The sequence below is a fragment of the Natrix helvetica genome, assembly GCF_964273705.1.
Source record: "Natrix helvetica genome assembly, chromosome: 12".
Classification (NCBI taxonomy): Eukaryota; Metazoa; Chordata; class Lepidosauria; order Squamata; family Natricidae; genus Natrix; species Natrix helvetica.
In genome coordinates this window covers 2,664,127-2,686,478 of record NC_138556.1, presented here as the reverse complement: position 1 = coordinate 2,686,478, position 22,352 = coordinate 2,664,127, and the positions used below count along the sequence as shown (strand labels likewise).

The window sequence follows — 22,352 nt, the reverse complement described above, 5'->3', positions numbered from 1 at the left end:
GATTGTTCCTTTTGGGTTTTAATCATGGGTTCTAGTCAGTTTGTTTTATATACGTGCCATTCAGGGAATGCTGAAAGTTACGGCAGTGCTGGGAAAAAAAAACTTTACAGCCGTTTGCAACCTTCCCAGTGCCCCCCCCAGTCACATGATCCCCATTAGAACCACAATTCACATTATCCAGTGCCTGGCCTGTGATTCCCGCCCCCCCCCCCCCCGCGCCACCTGCAGAGCAGAGAAACTGAACTTTTTATTGCAATGTTGCATTTTCTTCTCCAAACTTTCCAATCTTCTTTCTGGAGGGGAGAACAGTCAGGGAAAGGAGAGGTTACCTACAGAAATCACTTGCTTTTTTATCTTCCCCCACAGAGCAGAGAGTGGAGAGGAAGGGATTTCAAGAGGACAAGCTGTTTGCCTAGCATGCCCATAATCTCCCAGCCCCAGGCTGCAGTGTGACCAATTGCTTTGGATAGCAATAACACTTAGACTTATACACTGCTTCATAGTGCTTTACAGCCCTCTCTAAGCAGTTTACAGAGTCAGCCTATTGCCCCTGAACCAGTCAGGATCAAACTCCTAGCAATGGGCAGAGTTAGCCTGCAATACTGCATTCCAATCACTGCGCCATCACAGCTCATACTCACCACAGACATTTTAGTACAACGGTCGATTTTCCTTACTGATTTCTCAGTTTTGTGACCCATCTTTCCTTCAGTGCCCCACCAGAATGAGCTACAGATAGTCCTCGACTTAAAACATTTTGTTTAGTGACCGTTCAAAGCAGGGGTGAAATCCAGCAGGTTCTGAGAGGTTCTGGAGAACCAGTAGCATAAATTTTGAGTAGTTCGGAGAACCAGCAAATGCCACCTCTGGCTGGCCCCAGAGTGGGGTGGGAATGGGGATTTTGCAGTATTCATCCCCTGCCATGCCCACCGAGCCACATCCACCGAGCCACACCACGCCCACCAAGCCACGCCCACAGAACCAGTAGTAAAAAAAATGTGAATTTCATCACTGATTCAAAGTTGCAACGGCTCTGGGAAAAAATGACGATCGTTTCTCAGACTTACAACCACTGCAGCATCCCCATTCTCACGGGATCAGAATTCAGACGCTCGGCAACCGATTCATATTTATGATCCTTGCAGTGTCCCAGGCTCTTGGGGTCCCCTTTGCGACCTTCTGACAAGCAGAGTCAACGGGGAATCCACATTTGTTTAACGAACGTGCTACTAACCCCCCCAACTGTAGCGATTCACTGAGCAACTGTGGCAAGAAAGGTCGTAAAATGGGGCAAAACCCACTTAACAACCGTCTCACTTTTGAGCTCCGTTGTGGTTGTAAGTCCGAGGACTGCCTGTAGATGAGAAGACAGCTCCTGGGGAGGGGGATTCGTGTTCTCATATCAGTTCGCCTTCTTCCTCTCCCTTCAGACCCCGGAAGCCATACCGCTGGAGACCTCCAAGAAGGTGGCCTTTGAGTTTGAAATCCCCGTCTGCAAAGGTGTCCTTGATTACGCGGCCTCCGACCTGGCCCAGTTCAAGCAGTACTGCTGCCTCCTCTGGGGAAGCGTCTTCACATTCCTGCAGCAAGTGGAGGCACTGATGAAGGACTACGCCGTCCCTCTGGCCATCGTCCTGGGGAAGAAAGTGATGGACCTCGTGCCGGATTTTGAGCTGAGCCAGAGAGCAACCCGGGAGGAAATCCTCTCGGTCTTAAAGAACATCTCCACCGTTCAGAGGTTTCTAAAGCAGCCTGGCCGGAGATACAAAGCTCAAAACGGGAGGGAAAAAGCAGCCACCAAGATCCAGGCAACGTGGAAGTGCTACAAGTTGAGAAAATCCTACATTGGATTCAGGCACCGGCAGTGGGCCTCGGGCATCATTGCCATCTCTTGGCTGATCCACGTTCACCTGCAGCGTGTCCGAAAGACCCTGAAGGAGTCCCGGCAGAAACATCTGGAGAACTTCCACCTCAGGACCAAGGTAGCTGCTGGGGGCCTTTGTCTCAGCATCCGTGACCAACCGTTGCCATCAAATGTTCCTCCCCCCCTCCCCCCATTTAACTCTACCCTTGTCCAAGCATATTTTGCGCATCATTAAATGTGCCGCCTTTGGTGGCTACAGTCTGCCTCCGTTCCCCCTCCCCCCCCTCCTTTGAACAACTGCTGCTTTTCCTTTGGGGTGTGAAATGGGGAAAACAAAATCCCTCTGAATTGACTTGGGTCCTTCTTGTCAAAATATATATATTTGGTAGGTTTGGAATAGACAGCTTGTGATTGTATTTAGCACTGCACTTCTTAAATAATTGTTTTTAGGAATCGCTTCGGTTCTGCTCTCTTTTTAGTTTTTCTGACTTCAGGTTTAAAAGGCACAACCCAGAAAGAGGGGAGGGGGTGAGAAAGCGGGGGGGGGGGGGTGACACAGTAATAGCCAGGCTGTTGCTTCTGGAAATAGTAACGGTCGGTGGTACCTCTCAACTATCCAGCTTCTGCCAATGCCAGGTCCTGGGCATCCTTATGTCATCTCCTTCCCTGCCTCTGTCCTCACCTTTCAATTTCATTAGATACCTACCATGCTTTCAGTTTTATCCGTAGATTATTTTTACTTTTTTTATGCCATTTGTAGCCTGCCTTTCCCAGCCAGGTAAACTAGACAAAGGCTCTAGCACACTATTTCTCAACCTTGGCGACTTTTAAGTCCTGTGGACTTCAATCTGGGAGTTGGAAGTCCACAGGACTTAAAGTCGCCATGGTTGAGAAACACCGCGCGCCTAGCAGAAGTTTTAAAAAGAAACTCCCAGGATGCGGTAAGTTGAGGTCCACACACGGCTGAGATTGAGAAGCTCTGCCTGAGGGCTTTAAAGGAGCCAGGGCAGCGGCTGAATTTTGCATCGGTGGAAATTTCAGGGGTCAAGGGCAGCTCCGCATAGAGCACACTGCAGTAGTCAAGATGGTGTAGTCGGGGCATGGATTCCGTGTTCCCGAGAGACAGTTTGGTGTGGCCCTGCCTCCTCCAGCAGCCAACGCAGTGCCCTCTTCCCACCTCCTCTCCTCCGCGGTCCCTCTCCCCTACTCTTCCTTTACAACACAATACCGTGCACTTGATTTGTGGGCCACAAAAACAATCTCCCTCGCCTCTGTGGCAGTCACTACTTTGTCAGAAAGTACTTAAGTTTGCAGACAAGCTTTTAATTAGTGCTCACCATTTCATTTATGTTTGCTTTCTCTCTCTCTCTCTCTCTCTTTTTTTTTTCATTCATATTCTGTTAATTAAGTGATCAGCCTCTAATCTTCCCCTGCCAGTAGCTTCATGTAGCCATCTAATTAAATTAATTGGGGAAGATGTTTTAAGTATGTGATTAAATCAATTAATATAATTTATGCCTGGCTTAACTGTACAGTGGGAAAAAAGGAGGAGGGGGGGGAACAGCTGAAGTTCGGCTGGGTTGCATCCGCGGCAGGTCCCTCCTGTCACTGATCAATGCCTTTTCTTGATTTTTAGCATCTGGCCGCCAACTGGAATCGCATCAGGAGCTCTAGGAGGACGATTATCCATATCCCATCGTTAGGTAGAACGCTTTTGTCTCTGGGTCTATCAGCAACCCCTATTACACACCGCATTATGACTCCTTGATTGAGTTCAAGGAAGGCCTTGTTTTATTCAAATTGGTCTCGGCAGGAAAATGTTGTCAACATGATGAGAGTAATAACGGAGGGCCTTCACTTGAAACGGCGGCGTTTAATTTGGGGATTAAGCAAATAAAGTCATTATGTAGAGGCCGCTATTCAGCGGAGAGGTGATTTGCGGTAATTCGCTTCCCTCTGTATGAAATGAACTAAAAAGTTGTATTCTCTCCCCCCCTCCCGCCCCCCTTTTTCTTCCCTCGCTGCCCTCCCCTTAGAAACCCCCACCCCCCCCAGCCTCACAGACAGGGTTTCTGCCTGCCTTCCGCAAGGAAGGGATGTGGGTTTGCTGGCTAGGGTGCCGTTGCACCGATAAGCCAGGATGCCTGCCTGCACCCTGCTTTTAATCAAATGTGCAGTCAAAATGATAAGCCGCATTCTCTGAAATTATTTAGTTCTAATTACGAGCAGATGGGAGGGTTTATTTGCACCTTGGGCGCCTCAGCAAAAGGAAATGCTGTGGTGAACAAGAATAATTAAGAAGTTGAATAGTGGGGTGGTTTGTGTGTGCTTAAATAATCTGCAGCTCCATGTTAATTAGCACTTGGGTAATTATTTAATTACATTTATGAATTGGGGGGCTTGAGAGCCCTTTCCCTCTGCAGCAGTGGGGGTTTCTCAACCCAAAAGGATCTTTCTAGGAAATGGCTGAAAATGGGAAGAGCGGCCCATGTTTTAAAATAAACCAGCTAGCTTTCTTTTAATTGGGGGCCTACAGAAAATGTCTGTAGAGAAGATATCCGAGTGGGCTTCCTTTTGATTGCAGCCCTCTGTGGCCATTACTGCTGCGGCTGCTGTAGCGTTTCCAGAGAGACGTTTGCTGAACGGTTGATGGAAGGGCTGGCTCTGGGCATCTTTGACCATCACTGCCTTAGCCCCGCTCTCCTCCAGGCCCCTTTTAAAGTCTCAAGGGAAGCTAAGTTAAAAATGCTCAAGCAATATCCAGTTAAAAATTCTAGAATTAAATGAAAAATAAAACCTAGATCAAAATCACAATTTGGCATCCCGTCTGTCAGTTGCACACCAGCATGGCCTAACTATAATATCAGTCCTTAAACTGCGAGGCCCGTAGTCATTAAATACTAAAATGCAAGAGAGTGATAATGCAAAAGGGTTTGCTGCATTAATTGTGTAAAATAGCTGTGATGGATTAATCACCTGTTTCCAATGAATCCCCACTGCTGCTGCGCAGAATCTAGCCCCCTGCGCTGAAGCTTGCAGTATGCACATCACAAAATTTCTCTTTTCTTTCTTTTTTTAAAAAACAAACAAACTTTCTACTGCTTTTGATTGACGTGCAAGCAGCATTTTAGAACATCCTTCGTTTCTTAAAAACAGATGTAGGCAACATCTCATCTATCCTTCCAAAATCCTGTCTTGGATACCATAAAAAGGCAGGGAGGTTTTTCAGGAAGTGCAATGGGTTAATGATTTGATATCACTTTTCCCCCCATCTTTATTACAAATGCAAAATATGGAAAAATATTAATCTCTTTTAAATAAATTATTGCTCTTTTACGCAAGACATTTTATACAGAAAATAAGATGGCAAAATATAACTAGAAAACCAGAATCTTTGGCATACTTGCAGTTTTAATAAAAGTTAGATTTAATAGATTTCAAAATATATGTCTTTGCCCAATCTGGGAAGGACAGTTTTTTAATTCCAAGGAATAAAACAGCCTTACATGGAAATAATACAGCTGTTCAAAGGGTCCTGAGTCCCAGTTCCTGGAAGAACAAACTATAGCTGGAATTTGTGGATTTCTGCTGCTCCTGTCACCACATTTGAGAGACCTTGATTGATGCCACTAATAATAAAACCACTTTAAAAAAAACCAAACCTGCAATAATCATACCATCCATGCTTATTCTGAAGTAACATTTGTTGAACCCAAATTGTTAATAATTCCCCCCCCCCCCCTTTTAGTCAAGCTATTTTTTTTTTAATCTCCCAAAAGGGCACTTAAACATGTTTACAGAATGTTTTTCTAATTGTCCTCTTAGGCAAACAGTTTCATCTTCAGGCTGAAGTTATACGTGGTATGGACACGCTTAGACAACTAGCTAACTAACTAACCAACTAACTAACTAGCTTTCTCTTAGAAGTGTGTGCGTGCCTCTTGGCCCAATACAAACTTTTTATATTCAAAAAATAAAGTTACCCTTGAATAAATTTAGTGATTAATTATTCTTCAGTTGTGCTATATTAACCAATAATGACGCTGCAATATTTCATGAGACTGTATAAAAAGCTCGTGAAAATGAAAACTTTGAAAGTCATTTCATGCGCATTGATATTGAAAAGCCAACGTTAGGTTGAATTTATGACAATCATATTTTGTTGTTTGAAATAATACTTTTACTGAGATGCTGCTTTTGGTTTAAATTTCCCTCACATTTAGAAATGCTCTTAAATTGAAAGTTGGGGATATTTTTAATCTATGGGAATCTTCTCAGTTTTTCTCTTTTCTGATTATTCAGGACCTCAGAAAAATTATACAGTTTAATAATAGACAACAATAAGTTTGTGTCCTACCATTTCTCAACTAAATATGTGCATTTTACAAACAAATGTGAACATTCCTTTCCATTATTTTTGAACTGTATTAGTATGAAAGAGCTTTCATCAAATTAAAATGTGGGCCTTCAAGGGTGTTAATTTCTAACGATATGAATAGCTCTGCCCCATAGCAGTTTGTGGGGCTCAATCTAATGGATGATTTTGCAAGCTTTTTCTTCTGCCATATAATCCACTAACGTCCTATTTTAATGCTACTTTAACTGCTGAATAAGAGGTCTAGTTATCAATGAAAAAGAACCTCCCGATCAGGAGTCCCAGCCAACTCTAGCTCAGTGTTGCTCAACTTCAACAACAAGGTGGACTTCAACTGCCCAAATTCCTCAGGTGTACAGGCTGGGGAAATCTGGGAGTTGAAGTCCACTGACCTTAAAGTAGCAGAGGCTGAGAGGTTGAGAGACTCTGATCTAGAACTTGCCCTTCTATAAAGCTATAGAATCTATACGTCTCCTATGATAGAAGTGAGAACTCCGTGAATTTTGAGTTAAATCCCCATCAATGAAATCTGACCTTAGTCCGCCACCGTTTCATTTGTCGCGGGAGTCTTTGAGACCCAAATGCTTTAGCATCTTGGAATATCCCAACAATTTGAACCAGATGATTCAAAGGTCCCCTTCCAGAGGGTTAGAAGACTTCTACATTAGAAGACCTCTAAGGTCCCTTCCAGCCCTATCATTCTATTTTCTGTGCCTGTTTCCTGTCTTCATACTCCGGGCAGTTGGCCACACTGAGATACTTAGGCTTTTGACTTGAGGTTGGTCCTTGATCCCCATTAAGCCCTAGACAGAATCAGGTAGAAATATAGTATGGGAAGGTCCACCACAGTGAAGGATCTCCTGCTGTGATAGCATCCCAGGACCAGGAATTAGATTCCTTGCAAAGCTGTCAAGAATTTTCATCCAGGTTTGCTTTTCGAAGTAGTTATACAGGTGAAGCTCAAAATAGATTTACATACCCATGTAGTATGGCTTTATTACTATTCGCCTTCTTATCTTTTCTACTATCTCCTGTTGGTATCTGATGGTTATAATATTTTGTTGTTTTTTGTAAACAGAGACTTTATACACTAGAGATAACTTCCTTGTATGTCCAATCACACTTGGCCGATAAAGAATATTCTATATTCTATTCTATTCTATTCTATTCTATTCTATTCTATTCTATTCTATTCTATTCTATTCTATTCTATTCTATTCTATTCTAATTCTGTTCTGTTCTGCTCTATTCCTTTGTAATTTTGTTCTATTTCTATTGTAATTTCATTCTATTCTATTCTATTCCCATTCCATTCCATCTCCTATTCTATTCTACTCTACTCTACTCTACTCTACTCTACTTTACTCTATTCCATTCCCATTCGCATTCCCATTCCATTCCATCTCCTATTACATTCCACTCCACTCCATTCCATTCCTATTTTCTTTTCTTTTCTTTTCTTTTCTTTTCTTTTCTTTTCTTTTCTTTTCTTTTCTTTTCTTTTCTATTCTATTCTATTCTATTCTATTCTATTCTATTCACACAGACACATGCCGGGGGGGGGGATTGCTAGGGGAATGGAGGGACTTTTCTCTTGGAGAAAATGTTCAGGTTTTTCCCCATTGTGCCAGTTCGGATCCTTTCGGCTTTTACCCGTCTCTGGAAGTGCCCTTTATACTTTCTCTTTGCCTTGTTCTGTGGGCGAGTTGTCTTTTGCACCTTTCTGTTCCAATAATCCGTGCAAGACCATTTATGCCGACTTAAAAGCGTTTACGTGAATAAATTCTATTACCAGATGGGGAATTCCCCCCCCCCCCGCAATGAAATGTTTAGTAGCCGAGTATCAAGAAACTGGCACCTTGACCGTTACATATTCTAAGGCATCCCAGTCTGCTGAAATGGATTGAATTTAGATGACTTTTTGATACCATTGTCTCTGAGAGCTAAATGGAACTTCAGTCTCCGGAAGCACATATATCCAATGATAAAAACAGATGTAGCTCATGGCACTTGCCTTCAAAATCTTCCAGTAAGCCTTTGGAAGCATTTGTTTGGCAACTGCTGAAAACAAGCTGCTGTGCTAGCTAGAAAGGTAATTTGTTTTCCTATAATTAATTTTCAGTTGTCAGATTTCATTCTGTGATCTTCCCCCAAAGCCAGAAATTGAATGGCGTGTCTAAAATGCCTCCTATCATGTTTGCCCAAAATGTGTACATGGGATACAACTTTTCCAGGTTTCTAGAGGAATTTGAGACACATTTGCAAGATTCCAGAGGCCTCATTATACAATTCGAAGGATGAAGCATTATTTTAATCTTGTTAACAAACCACGCTATAACAGCAGCCCATCAAACCTGGACTTATTAAGCAGCACTTGGTATTGATTTTCTGACAAACTGTCCTGCCGACAATTGATCTTTTTTCTTTTAATACCAGGATCGTTTCTATGCAATTAGCTTAATTTCAAAATCTTTCTGGATGGGACTATCCAAAAGAGTTAAATAGAAAACATTTTATAGGAATCATGCAATCTGCTTTGAAGTATTTATTTTATATCTTACTCACACATTCCCAGAGAAACAGACTTCAACCATCCATCCAGCAGCAAAAACCCTCAGCGCATTACATCGGAAAGGGCCCAGCAAAAACCCTGCTTGTATTGTGCAATCCAGATGTCACCGTAATTGCAAATTAAAATGCTTTAATGCGAAAGGGAGAGCAAGAGAGAGAATATGTGTGTGAAAATTCAATTAATTTTGTTTTAACAGAAAGTGTTCTAGTTTTAATTATTCTATCAGGAAAAGACAACCGAGGCTTTAAATGGAGATGATTTTAGTATTTGTGATTTTAATTGTCTGGGTTTAGCTTCAGTTTTGTCTTGTATTTGCCATGTTTTTATATCAGCTGTTTTGAGCACCATGAGAATAGAAAGGTGGGCGGGATAATCAAATAAAAACAAAGACATTTGCTCATTATTTTAGTAAATATAGATCGGTATGCATCCTGAATTGTGCAGTAAAGTTGCATGTCAATTTGTTACAACAATCCCCATTAATAAACACTCCATTTATTTGAGTGTTGTCATACTATCATTTTAAGATCTAGTTCTATTAATTGCTTTTCATTACGACGTCCCCCAGTTTTCTCCAGAAATAGTAGCAAACAAGGTAGTTAAAATTCATTTGAATTTTACCAGCATTTGAACTTAGGATGCTGTATTTCTCCTCTTTCTGATTATTATTATTATTATTATTATTATTATTATTATTATTATTATTATTATTATTATTATTACTATTACTATTATTACTATTATTACTATTACTATTACTATTATTATGAGATGCAATTCTTGTTCCTAATTATTTAAAAGCCAGATTAGGCTTCTAATAATATGCTCAAAAAAAATCCTGTACTTTATCAAAAAGTGTGGCTGTGTATCTTATTCAGAATTAGTCTAGTATATTTCAATTATTCAGAATGCAGTACATTGTGCTGTTTTCCTTCTTTTTTAATAAATGAATTGGTCTTGAACTGGTTGAAAGTTGAGCTCAGTAGTTCTTCCGTTAGATTTCATTTTTAATTTTATTAATTTTTCTGGAAAATTTCTGCAATGTAAGTGGTACGCTGAATTCTCTCTCCCCAGCAAAAAAGGAAAAAAAGCGCATAGAGCCTTATATGGCTATGATGCGTGTTAATCAGTTGGGATGTTTTCTTCCAGGATACAAGCAGTCCCTCCGAGAGGCCGATCCAGATTTCGCTGTTCATCAGGGATCGCAGTTCGGAAGGCTGTGCGAGATCAAAGGTACGAAGGTTTTTTCCGGCAGCTCTGCCTCTATTGTGCTTCCAAAGAAAAGAAGAGCAGTTCAATGGATTCACATTTCTGAGCCAATAGATTGTGTCCTCGTTGCCATTTTAAAGGCTTACATACTAGCTAAACTGCGACAGAGACGTTGGGCTTTCGTTTGCCAGCTTTTTGTATCCTAATCAGCACATCCTATTTCCCCCAAATTATTTTTTATTTCAAGAGGCAACGGCGCTTTTTTTGTTTTTCCTTGAAGACGTTTTCCTTCTCATTCAAGAAGCGTCTTCCGTTCTGACTGACTGGTGGAAGCTTCTTGGATGAGAAGCCAAAAGTCTTCAAGCAAAAAAAAAGGAAGTCCAGTTGCCTCTTGAAAAAAAAAAAGCACCTTTGGGACAACCATGACCTGAGTGATGGAGAATCTTCATAGATACATCATAATTCAGCAAGCCAGGGCTTTGCATAATGTACAAACCTAGTTAATGTCTCTCAACTCCTGTGCAAAAAAGTACTTGCAGTCTGGGGTGCCCAAAAGTTCGTTAGAGTGCTTTTCAATATCTATACCAGTTTTCTCAACTTTGGGCACTTTAAGACATGTTAAGAAGCCCTGATCTACACAAAGCCATTGGATGTCATTAGCAGATAATGTGGTACTGTCCTGCACACTCACATACACACATACATAATGGTGGGTTAACGGGTTTATTAATATTCCCCAGCACTTCCCTTCAACAAAAATCCAGAACTGTCCCCATTACGTCCAGCCACAAGCAGGCCAATGCTAGTCCACAGAGCAATGGCCAAAGAGGCCAAGGCACTAGAAAGTTTCCCAAATAATAAATAAACCTACCAGGCAAAATTAAATCCAAAATACAAGAGGGTTAACGAGGCAAGAAAAATCCAGAGCTCACAAGGCACGATCCAAGTCAAGGCACAATGTCAATCCAAAGCAAAACAGAAACCACAACGACCAGGAAACACACAGCTAAGAAAATGAACACGTCGTTCCCAGCATCGCCTCCACCTGTCTGCAGTGCTAAAGAGCCAGCTTCTGGTGCAGCCCATCAAGAGGGGCGAGGCTGCCTCCTTATGAGTAATCGGGCTGATCTTCACTGCTCCTGCCTTTTCTCTGCCCTACGTGCTCTTGGATCAGGGGCAGGAGGCACTTCCTCTGCCTCATCCCTGACTGGCTGCAGCGGCATAATTTCCCCACCGGAAGCCTCAGGACTGTCCTGCTGCAGCTGCCCTTCAGCCAAACCCCTCTCAGGTGGATGCTGGGAGTCACTGACCAGCTCCCCTCCTGATGTGCTTGGGACCGGTTCATTCACCTCTGTGCTGACATCTGGAGATGTATCTGGGGAAGTCATCACAGGTGCCACGTGCATAACATCCAGCTCATCTTCTCTTTTCCATCTTCTTCAATTGGATCAACCTTGGGTGAGTCCAGTAAGGAACAGATAATGAAGTTGGGATGAAACATAAAGAGCTAGATCTGAATGTGGCCCAGTCCGAAGGTTTGCATGATTTACCTTTTTGTCAGCTGTGCTTGATTGACCATCTTCATAGAAAGAGTTTTCCTGGCTTTTATGATCCATAGAATAGTTTGTCTCCCAAAGGGGTTGCACTGATGATGTTACCTAACTCGGTAATGAAACGTCTTCAAGAAAATCACCAAGCTCAGAGAACACCAGGGACTCCACAAATAGGTTGTGGCAATGTGCATTATGCAGACAAGAGCAAACCCAGAAGTCATTGGATCCAGAACCCAGCACTCAGAGTGTCTTTAGATGTTCCCCATTGGGAACATGAGATCTCTCTCCATTGCTCCCAAATTCAAAGAGCTTGTTTCAACTACATGACTTGAATCCCACCTGCCTAAAGAAGAAGATTTCCTGTTTTGCACCAATCAGCAATTCCATTCACCCTCCATCGGATGCTGCCTAGGAAGGGGTCATGGCTAGAAATAATTGACGTGCAACAGCCACACTACACAGTAGTACCTTGATACTCAATTGCTTTGAAACTCATCAAATTTGGTGCTCAATGCATTTTGACATGAAAATTTTGTCCCAGTAGTCAACACACAAGCTAGAACTTGTCGATGTGGGCTGCCTTGTGATTCATTTTTTAGGAGGGGAAATTTGCTTGGTACTCATCATTTTTGCTACTCATCACACACACCCAGAATCAATTAACAATGAGTACTAAGGTACCATAAGAATGCGGTGGCTCAGTGGCTAAGACGCTGAGCTTGTCGATCAGAAAGGTCGGCAGTTCGAATCCCTAGCACCACGTAACGGAGCGAGCTCCCGTTACTTTTCTCAGCTTCTGCCAACCTAGCAGTTCGAAAGCACATAAAAAATGGAAGTAGAAAAATAGGGACCACCTTTGGTGGGACGGTAACAGCATTGTGTGTGCCTTCGGCGTTGAGTCATGCCGGCCATATGACATGGGGACGTCTTCGGACAATGCTGGCTCTTCAGCTTAGAAATGTCCTAGATTCGGGATCGACTAGCACATATGTGCGAGGGGAACCTTTACCTTTACCTTACTAAGGTACCACTGTATTGTCAACTCTCTCCTCTGAGAATATAGTCCTTGGCTGATTTTAAAAGAAACCCCCAAAACTGCAGTATTTGTATACGTTTTTTAAAAATGCACTTTTTCTGAATTGATGTGATGGGTGCATTTGGTTTTATGTTTACTTTTATAATTATTTGTTATTTTATTGTCTTATCTGATGCTGTTTTAATTAAAAGTTGCAGTTTATTGCTATTTTGTGTTGAGTTTTCAACCATCACAGACTGCTGTGCCAGGTGTACGTGAGCTTAAATCGTTCTCTTGATCTTTTATTCCTGTTTTGTAAACTTTCCTATTTAGTTAGGAAGAGACTGGTCAGCCATTTGTCCAGAAAGGGACAGGTTCTCCTGCTTGAGCAAAGGGTCAGACTAGAAGACCTCCATGGTTCCTTCCAGACCTATGGTTCTAGGTTCTATAATTGAAATGCGTTTTGGAAGCTTTAAATTTTAAACTTAAGCTGAAAATTAAGTATAGGTGTCGAAGACATATGAGTGCTATTGTATGTCTTCAGGCTTGTTTATTGCATTATTAAACATTACTAAATAAATAATTAGTCCATAGGTATGTGCATGTAAATCATGCATAATTTCCCCCTTAGTGGCTCTTGATAAAATAGCTCATATTTGGTCTTTGTTTTTAAAAAGAATTCTGACAAAAAGTGTGTGATCGGATTTCTTAGCAAGTTCTTTTTAGTAAAGGTTTTTTTTAAACTTAAACATTCCAACTTTCATTCAACAGTTTGTTGTCTGGGTACAAATATCTCTGTGAAATAACAATTAAAATTTACAACGGTATTCATTACATTGATATTGATTCTCTAATCTTACAATAGTAATAATGAGCATAATATATCTATTCATTTCTCCCTCTTAACATATCTTCTAATAAGAATATAATAATATTAAATATAATAATCTTAATAGCCATATTAGTAAGAATCATCATATTGTTTACTTCTCTGTCTTAATATGTTTTCTATATTTCACTGATCTCCATTTATTGCTAACTTCTATTTTTATATTCCAACCATTCATAAAATAATTCCCATGTCATATAATATTCAGTTTGTTCTTTCTCCTTTATGGCAAGCACTAATCTATTCATCTCTGCACATTCTAATATTTTCCTAATCACATTCTCATCAGCAGGGATATCTTCACTTTTCCAGTTTTGTGCAAATACAATTCTAGCTGCTGTTAATACATGTATAATTAAATATGCATTCCCTTTGCTATAAGTTTCAGATAAAATCCCCAACAGAAATATTTCTGATTTTAAGGCAATGTGCTGCTTTATCATCTTTTCCAGCCACATTTGTATTTTTGTCCAATATTTTTTTGCTTCTGCACATGTCCACCACCTATGATAATGTGACCCAGGTATCTGGTGGCATTTCCAACATCTAGCTGACTTAACTTTAAACATCTTGGCCAACCTCGCCGGTGCAAGTTTCACAACCCTGCAGGAGATGGTATCGGATGCATTGCATATTGATGTGAGGTCGTATACTTTGGGGGCAGAGTAAAGTTTCCATGTGGCGCTGTTGGCCAGTTAACATGGCGCTCAGTGCAAACCCTGGTTTATCTTCATGGGCATTCTGGCTGGCTCAGGAATTCTGGGAGTTGAAGTTCACAAGTCATAAAAAAACCCATCGTTCTCCATCTGTGACCTAAAGGGAATCAACGTAAAAAATTCCTTTTTTTTTTGTCCCCCCTCCCCCCTTCATTCCTTTAACAGAAGAGCAAAAAATATGAATTTGTCAGTGGCCAAGATTGGCTACCCACAATGACACACACTACATGATTCATGTATATTTCAGCATCATTATTATTTCATAAATGCCATTTGCACAAAAATGTATCCTCAAAATTTATGGGAGCCTAAAATAATAACTTAATTGCCTTTATATATTATGAAGGCACTAATGTTGTTTTGTCCTCAGTGCAACTCTTCTGTATCGTGGTGTTTATTTAACGGAAGATTTGTTACTTCTGAAGGAGTTAGAAAGTTATAGGCAGCATGGAAGCACATGTGGCAAGCAGGCAGCGATTCAGACGGAAGAACAGGGTCACACACGAGGTCTCTAGCCCCGTGATTCTCTGGGAAAGTTTTTATTTTTTATTTTTTTGTTCTCTAAATACAATTATAAATATACATTCACATAATTATTATTCTTTTTTACATTCATCATTCTTATACATTTGTCATTCCATTTATAACATACCATTTGGGTTGCTTTTTTTACCATCCCTCGTCTGTTTTGACACCACCTTCTTTTCCCTTTCTTTTCTCCCTCCCTCCCTTCTCTACTTCCTTCCTTCCTCTCTCCTTTCCCTTCCTTCTTCCCTTTGCTCTCCCCTCCTCCTCTCTTCCTCTTCCCCTTCCTGCCGTCTCTCTTTCTCTCATTCTCCCTTCCATCTTCCTCTCCTCACCTCTATCTTCCTTCCCCCCTCTTCCTCTCATCTCATCTCCTCCTCTCTTTTCTATTGTTGTAGGTGTCTCTTCCAGCTCTTAATTTTTATTTTGTTGGGATGGTATTTCCACAGACCCCAAAATAGTTGAATATCATTTCTTATTCCCTTTCCTTCTCAAATCTATCCTGATTGTGTTTCCCCCCCCCCCTTTGTATCTTACTTTTCAATATATACTTATATATTATTATTTTCTTCCCTATTTCCTCCCCTCTTCCCCCACTGGGTTCCATATCTTCCCCTTACTTTCTTTTCTGTATTTCTTTCTCTAACCATTCATAAAATCTTCCCCGTGTCTTGAAGAACACCGATTCCTCTTTATCCTTTGTTTTCAAGGTCAACCTGTTCATCTCTGCACAGTCTAGAAGCCCTTGATTCTCGAAGGAGCATCCTGGAAAATATCCCAAAGGTGCTTTTTTTCAGGAGGCAACTGGACTTCCTTGTTTTTTCTTTTGAAGATATTTCGCTTCTCATTCAAGAAGCTTCTTCAGCTCTTGACAGGATAGTGGAGAATGGAAGCTTCTTGGATGAGAAGCGAAACGTCTTCAAAACAAAAAGGCAAGTAAGTCCAGTTGCCTCCTGAAAAAAAGCACCTTTGGGGCAACCCATGGCCTGGGTGACTGAGAATTTCTACAGAATCCCCCAGCTGGGTGGGGAATTCTGGGAGTTGAAGTCCACACATCTTCAAGCTGCCAAGGTTGAGCAACACTGAACGAAGCCAAGCAAAGGGTGGAAAAAATCTTTTTAGTGCCCAGAATAATTTGGTACCATCAGCAAACTCCCAATTCTTCCTGGATCATTTCTTCATGGTGATTGGTCAAGTTAAATAGATGGGAGAGAGGGGGGGAGGGACGGATGGAGAGAGGGAAGGAGAGAGAGGGAGGGAGAAGGAGAGAGGGAGAGAAAAAGAGAAAGAGCACAATATAATACAATTGTTACAATTGCTGAAGAGTCTTTGGTAAACACTGGAGATATGGGTTCATATCCCACTTCTGACTCATCCCTTCTTTTAGAAGAGGTCAACCACCTATTCTCCAAAGCACCTGAAGGCAGGAGAAGACGCAATAGATGGAAACTAATCAAGGAAGGAACTAACCTAAAACTAAGGAGAAATTTAATGAAAGTAAGAACAATTAACCAGTGGAACAACTTGCCTCCAGAAGTTGTGACTGCTTCATGACTGGAGGTTTTTAAGAAGATATTAGACAACCACTTGACTAAAATGGTATAGGGTCTCCTATGCTTGAGCAGGGGGCTGGATTAGAAGACCTCCAAGGTCCCTTCCAACTCTGTTATTCTGTTATTAAAAGCCAGTACATAAGAGAGCCCAAAACTTTTGCTGATCTTCTACCTTTCTTTATCCCTTTGATCTTGGATGCTGTGCCATTAATTCCCAAAGGGGAAAAAACTTCCTATCCTGAGCTTGCAAAATACTTAATCTCGTACAAGTACTTAATTTACCTACTCACTTATTTTCTTACTATTGTCAAGCTTGGTCTCCAGGGCTGAGGTGTTCGGTCAGTGGGTCTCCCCATCTGCTGAAGATCTTGTAAAACTAAGCGGATGCAGGCTGGCTGGGAATCACGAGAAAGAAAATGCCCATTTTAAGCTACATCAACAGAAGTACAATTTCCAAATCATGGGAAGTAATCATTCCATTAGAGCAGGGGTGTCCAAACTTGGCAACTTTAAGACTTGTGGACTTCAACTCCCAGAATTCCCCAGCCAGCTCTGCAGGGAGCTGGGAGTTGAAGAGTTCAACTCTGGGAGTTGAAGTCCACAAGTCTTAAAGTTGCCAAGTTTGGACACCCCTGCATTAGAGCCTGCTTTGATCAAAGCCTACTTTAAATGCTCTCCCAAATTCCGATCACCACATTTCAAGAAGGATTCAGAATAAGTGCAGTGAAGAGTAGAAATTAAGTGTGAATCCTGTGAAAATCCTGTGAAAAGAGAGGGAAGGAATTGAGTATATTTAAGTTTAAGGCGAGAAGGGAAAATACTGTATATTAAGATGCTTCCAATAAAATGGAACTGGGCGGGGGCTTTTGGGTTGCTTACCTCTGCAGTACCACAAGCACAAAGGAATACTTCAGGGGTGTCCAAACTTGGCAACTTTAAGACTTGTGGACTTCCACTCCCAGAATTCCCCATCTAGAGTGCTGGTTGGGGAATTCTGGGAGTTGCCGTCCAACCACCTTAAAAGTTGCTGATATTGAGAAACACCGATAGAGTCTGTTGAACTTCGTTTTCCAAACCACACACCTTCACTGTTAAGCCACAAAGCCAGTCGTTTTACCTGAGATTGTGTGCTAGTATTTTGCAGACTTCATTCTGAGAGCCAGTTGTTCTACAAGTTGTTTCGCCTTTAGTAAGCAGGATGGGAGCTGAAGAGTCAAAGGAGCGAAAAGTTAAGATGCCTCCTTTCTCAGGTGATAGGATAATGGAAACCCTCAAGCAATGTTACCTTTTTGCCAACGATGATCAGTGTGTCTTCTTGTTGTTTTTCTCCCGTTAAAGATCCAAATGTGGACGTCATCTATATTTGCCCCTTCGAATTAAGTGAAGAATTGCTGTGCTACTACCATAAACTCCTGGGTTTGCAGCCAGCCGTTCGGTCTGGGAACCCCGAGGACATTGGTGACCTACAGGACAGGTTCAAAATCCTCACCCCTGAAGCCATCAACAGTTTTCCTGTGAGTTTGTATCTTCTAATTACTATAGCTGGGGGGAATGCCGTAAAATTAAATTGGAAATTTTATAACTGCAACGCTCTGGTACCCATCAGTGAAATATTATTGCAAGTGTTAAGAGCTGCACAGATTAAGTGACTAGTTAAAAGAGTGTTAGAAATAAAAGCCCAGTTGTGTTTTTCAGGCTGAAAGCTGAGCTCAGCTAAGGCCTTCACTGCTGATTTCTGCCCAACGCCTGGCCCCTTTCAAAATGATGAACTTCAGAGGTTGACCACATTATGGAAAGCAAATTGCACAAAATACTGCTCACGTATCCCGTGGCTGAAGTGTGCGGATAGTTCCTGTTTTCTATTATATATTCTTTTATACACACACAAATTATGTATGTGTGGTGTGTGTGTATACTGAGTGTGTGTGTGTGTGTGTGTGTGTGTGTGTGTGTGTGTGTGTAGATAAAAATATTCTATATTTTCTATTATATATTGCCCTACTCTCAGATACAAATAGTTGCACCTGATAGTAGGACAAGACGCAGTGGGTGAAAGCTTGTTAAAGGAAGATCCAACCTGGAACTAAATTCAGAAATTCCCTGAATTCATCAGTAGAGACGCTTGACTCCAGAAGTTGAAGGTGCTCCCACACTGGAGATTTTCAAAAATAGACTGGAGAAGGAATAGGGTCTCTTGCTTGAGCAGGGGTTGGACCAGAAGACCTCCAAATCCCTTCCAGCCGTATGATTGCTTAAGGCATTATTTATTTAGCTTAATCAGAACATGCCAGAAGAGAAGTAAACATATATACACAGTCCAGGTAATTATAGGTAAACGTTCTATGGGTGTATCGCAGTGGCCTCAAACCTGGATATCCAGTTCAATTGTCCAGATGAGTACCTCTGGGGTGGCTTCGTGCAGATCTTCTAGAGAACCAGAGGATGCATGTTGTTGTGGCCAGTCTTGCACAATGTGTTTAATAGTTTGCACCACCATCTCAGCAAGGGGAGCCTTTCCATCCCCACTGACTCAGGGCAGAGGCAATTCTTTTAGTGTCGCACCTGATTCTGTTCGATTTTGGCCAGACAGAGCAAGGAAGGTCAAAACCTGGTACTTTGGCAGAGGGACCACTAATGGTCAGGCCACAAGGAGGCTCCTGGACACTTCCTCTCTCCGTGTGTTCTCGGAGTTAAACTGGGATTAAGTGAATAGCTGTTTTCTATGCTGGCCTATAGAGTGTCAGTCTTGTGTCTCCAGTATCAGACCTGTAAAAACAACATACGTTCTGAATTGTTCTGTGTTTTATGCTCCTTCAGCCTCTCTCGTTTTTGTAGCAAAACCCAATTTATGACTTTCCTTTCCATGCGCTTGAATTACTTTCTGTTTTTAATTGAGGGGTGCGGGATTAGTTGTAGTTTTGAATCCCTGATTCCCCAGCCTGTAAATCCCCATCTTTCAGTCTAACCTATCACACAGGGTGGTGGTTGTGGGAAAAATAGAAGGAAGGAGTATTAGACACGTTTGCTCCCTTGAGCTATTTATAAAAATAAGTAAGGTGCTATAAAAAACAAACAAACAAATAATAATAATAATAATAATAATAATAATAATAATAATCCCTCTTTAAAGGAATGGTTCTCTGATCCCCTAGATTTTTTTTGACCCCACTGCAATGCAATAAATGCAGGTCCTAGGCAAGTCCCATAAACTCTGTTGAAGTTGGTGATCTTGTCTGCATCCCAAGAGTTGCTTATTTATTTCTGTGCATGAAATCTAAATCCTTTTCACTGCAAGAAGATTTCTGGGTCATTATTAGAATTATAAAATTATGATGCCGTTCTCTACGAGGACTCTGTTTGTGCAGTACTATCACAACAGGCATATCTGCCAGCTCTTAAATTTTGTGCTGTTACAAGCTTGTTTGTATAGTTTAGCCGATTCATTGTTTTATGCAGACACTGTTAAATACATGGCTTACTGCCACCTTCCAGAAGCTGTGATACAAGCCTTTTTTTGGCCAGAAGAAAGAAAAAAAATGTGGCTCAGAACATCTGGATTGCTGAATGCAGTTTATTAGCTTTGTGTTGCTCATTTGTGTTGTGTATTATGTAAGCAGTAAGTCTATTACTGACCATTAGAAATGAAAATAAACATAGGCCAGTATGCATATGTGCGTGGGGCATAAAGAGTGCATTTTCAGGAACTTGGATGAGCAGACGATGAATTCTTTATCAAAGAAAGCTAAACCCTGGTATTAAAGTTAGAACTGCAAAGAGAACCAGGACCAGATTAACAAAAACTCACAGAGACTGGATCTTTTGGAGGGTGGGATGGCTGAGATGAGGGGGGGATGGAAGGGGTGCAGAAGGGGAACAAAGAGCTTGACACCCAACAGATGAAAATAGAATTTGAGAGAATGTCCTTTTACCTTAGATTTCAAAATGTGGTGAAGACAGATGATGAAGATATAAGGGACATTATGACAAGTATTTTGGCTGAATACATTCAGAAAGAGAAACAACAGATGGGGTGGGAATTAGATTTGGTTTATAGAGTGAACTCAGCCTATGCTAGAACTCACAACGTACCCAGGGAGGTACACATTAAATTTCTCAGAAAAACCACAAGAGATGAAACTCTGAGTGCACAAAGGGGACAAGCTTTGAAATACCAAGATAGGGAAATAACCATCCTGAAACAGATCCCCAAGAAAGTGAGGGAGAAAAGAAAAAGCTATTCGCAATTAGCGAAGAAACTATACCAGAAGGGGGTGTGGTTCAGATGGTTGATGCCTGAAGGGATGCTAATATTCTGGGAGGACACAAGAGTTAGAATTAATACACCCATAGAGGCGCAGGCCTTTATGGAAAAAAATAAAGTACTCCTAGATAAATCAGATGATCCTACAACAGACATGCAGGACACGGGAGGGGCCGGAGCTCTGCTGGCGGGGGGAGAAGGGGCAATACCAAGAAAACTCAGATCACAAAAATGAGTAAGAAAATCCACTTGATATAAATTGATCGAAATTATTAACTGAATTTACATGCTGACTATATATTGTTATTTAGTATTGAATTTTTTGTAATTGCATTTTATGAGTATGGAGGGAGGGGACTCCTGCCGCACATTGCAACTGCCAAAATTTGTAACCTTTCCTTTACCCCTTTCCTATATTAATTCTTAAAAAACCAATAAAACTTTGTTTAAAAAAAAAAAAAGAATTGCAAATGTGATGAGAAATGGGCATGGATAGTCATGTACAGATAGTCCTCAACTTAAAACAGTTCATTTAGTGACCATTTAAAGTTACAAGGCCACTGAAAAAAGTGACATGATTGTTTTTTACACTTCTGATTATTGCAGCATCTCTTGGTCACGTGATCGAAATTCAGATGCTTGGCAACTGTCCCATATTTATGACGGTTTCAGTGTCCCCAGGTCATGTGAGCCACCGGGTGATCTTCTGACAAGCCAGATTCACTTAACAACCATGTTTCTAACTTAACATCTGCAATGATTCACTTAACAACGGTGCCAAGAAAGGTCACAAAATGGGGCAAAACTCACTTGACAAATGTCTCACAGCAACATAAATTTGGGACTCACTTGTGGCCGTAAGTCGAGGACTACCTGTATGTAAACATCAGAGCTCAGTCAGCATAAAATGCAACAACAGAGATTTGCAAGCAAAATAAGCTCAGATTTTTTGGAAGACAGCTTTGGGTTCTGTATTCATTCCTTCATATATTGTTTATTTGTTAAATTTATTTGCTGCCTATCTCGCTGTGGGGTTACTCTAGGCAATTTACATTGACAGAGGAGGGCCTGAGCTTGGGCACTCTGGGGCCTTTCAGAAGTAGATTTCAGATTAACACAGTTGGAAGAGACCTTGTAGGTCATCTAGTCTAACTCCCCTCCCAAGCAAGAGACCCTACACCATTTTCGAAAGATGGCAGTCCAGTCTCTTCTTGAAAGTCTCCAGGGATGAAGCTCCCACAACTTCTGAAGGCAACTTCTGTTCCATGGGTTGATTGTTCTCACTGTCAGGAAATTCCTCCTTATCTCCAGGTTGAATCTCTCCTTGATCAGTTTCCATCCATCATTCCTTATCTGGCCTTCAGGTGCTTTGGAGAACAGCTTCACCCTCTCCTCTCTGTGGGAGCCCCTCAGATATTGGAAGATGCTATCCTGTCTCCCCTGGTCCTTCTCTTCTCTAGACTAGCCATGCCCAGTTCCTGCAACCGTTCATCATGTGTTTTAGCCTCCAATCCTGTAATCATCCTGGTTGCTCTTCTCTGCACTTTTTCTAGAGTCTCCACATCTTTTTTATAGTGCGATGACCAAAACTGGATGCATTATTCTAGGGTGTGGCCTTACTAAGGCTGTATAGAGTAGTATTAGTATCTCCCTTGATCTTGATTGTATCCCTCTGTTAATGCAATTTAGGATTGTATTAACTTTTTTGGCTGCCGCCACACACGGCTGGCTCATATTTAAATATTTAAGTAGAGGATGAGATGACGTAAGAGGGTGTCTGTATCTTTGAAAAAGCATCAGGGCTCTGGTGCAGACATTTA

At 41.4% G+C, this 22,352-nt stretch overlaps 1 protein-coding gene and 1 long non-coding RNA gene across 5 annotated transcripts in view; one reads left to right on the top strand and one right to left on the bottom strand.

Moving 5' to 3' along the window:
• The window catches only part of LOC309398387, a 165,174-nt gene that overhangs the window by 51,367 nt on the left and 91,455 nt on the right, over positions 1 to 22,352 (bottom strand). The gene's annotated exons all lie outside the window — the stretch shown is intronic.
• IQCH (IQ motif containing H) overlaps positions 1 to 22,352 on the top strand; it is a 98,428-nt gene that overhangs the window by 31,401 nt on the left and 44,675 nt on the right. For all 4 annotated transcript variants that reach the window (XM_081965205.1, XM_081965203.1, XM_081965202.1 and 1 more), the window contains exons 9-12: positions 1,431 to 1,982; positions 3,501 to 3,567; positions 9,961 to 10,044; positions 17,610 to 17,785. In XM_081965205.1, the coding sequence (XP_081821331.1) occupies positions 1,431 to 1,982; positions 3,501 to 3,567; positions 9,961 to 10,044; positions 17,610 to 17,785 (879 nt within the window). The remainder of the gene's footprint in view (positions 1 to 1,430; positions 1,983 to 3,500; positions 3,568 to 9,960; positions 10,045 to 17,609; positions 17,786 to 22,352) is intronic.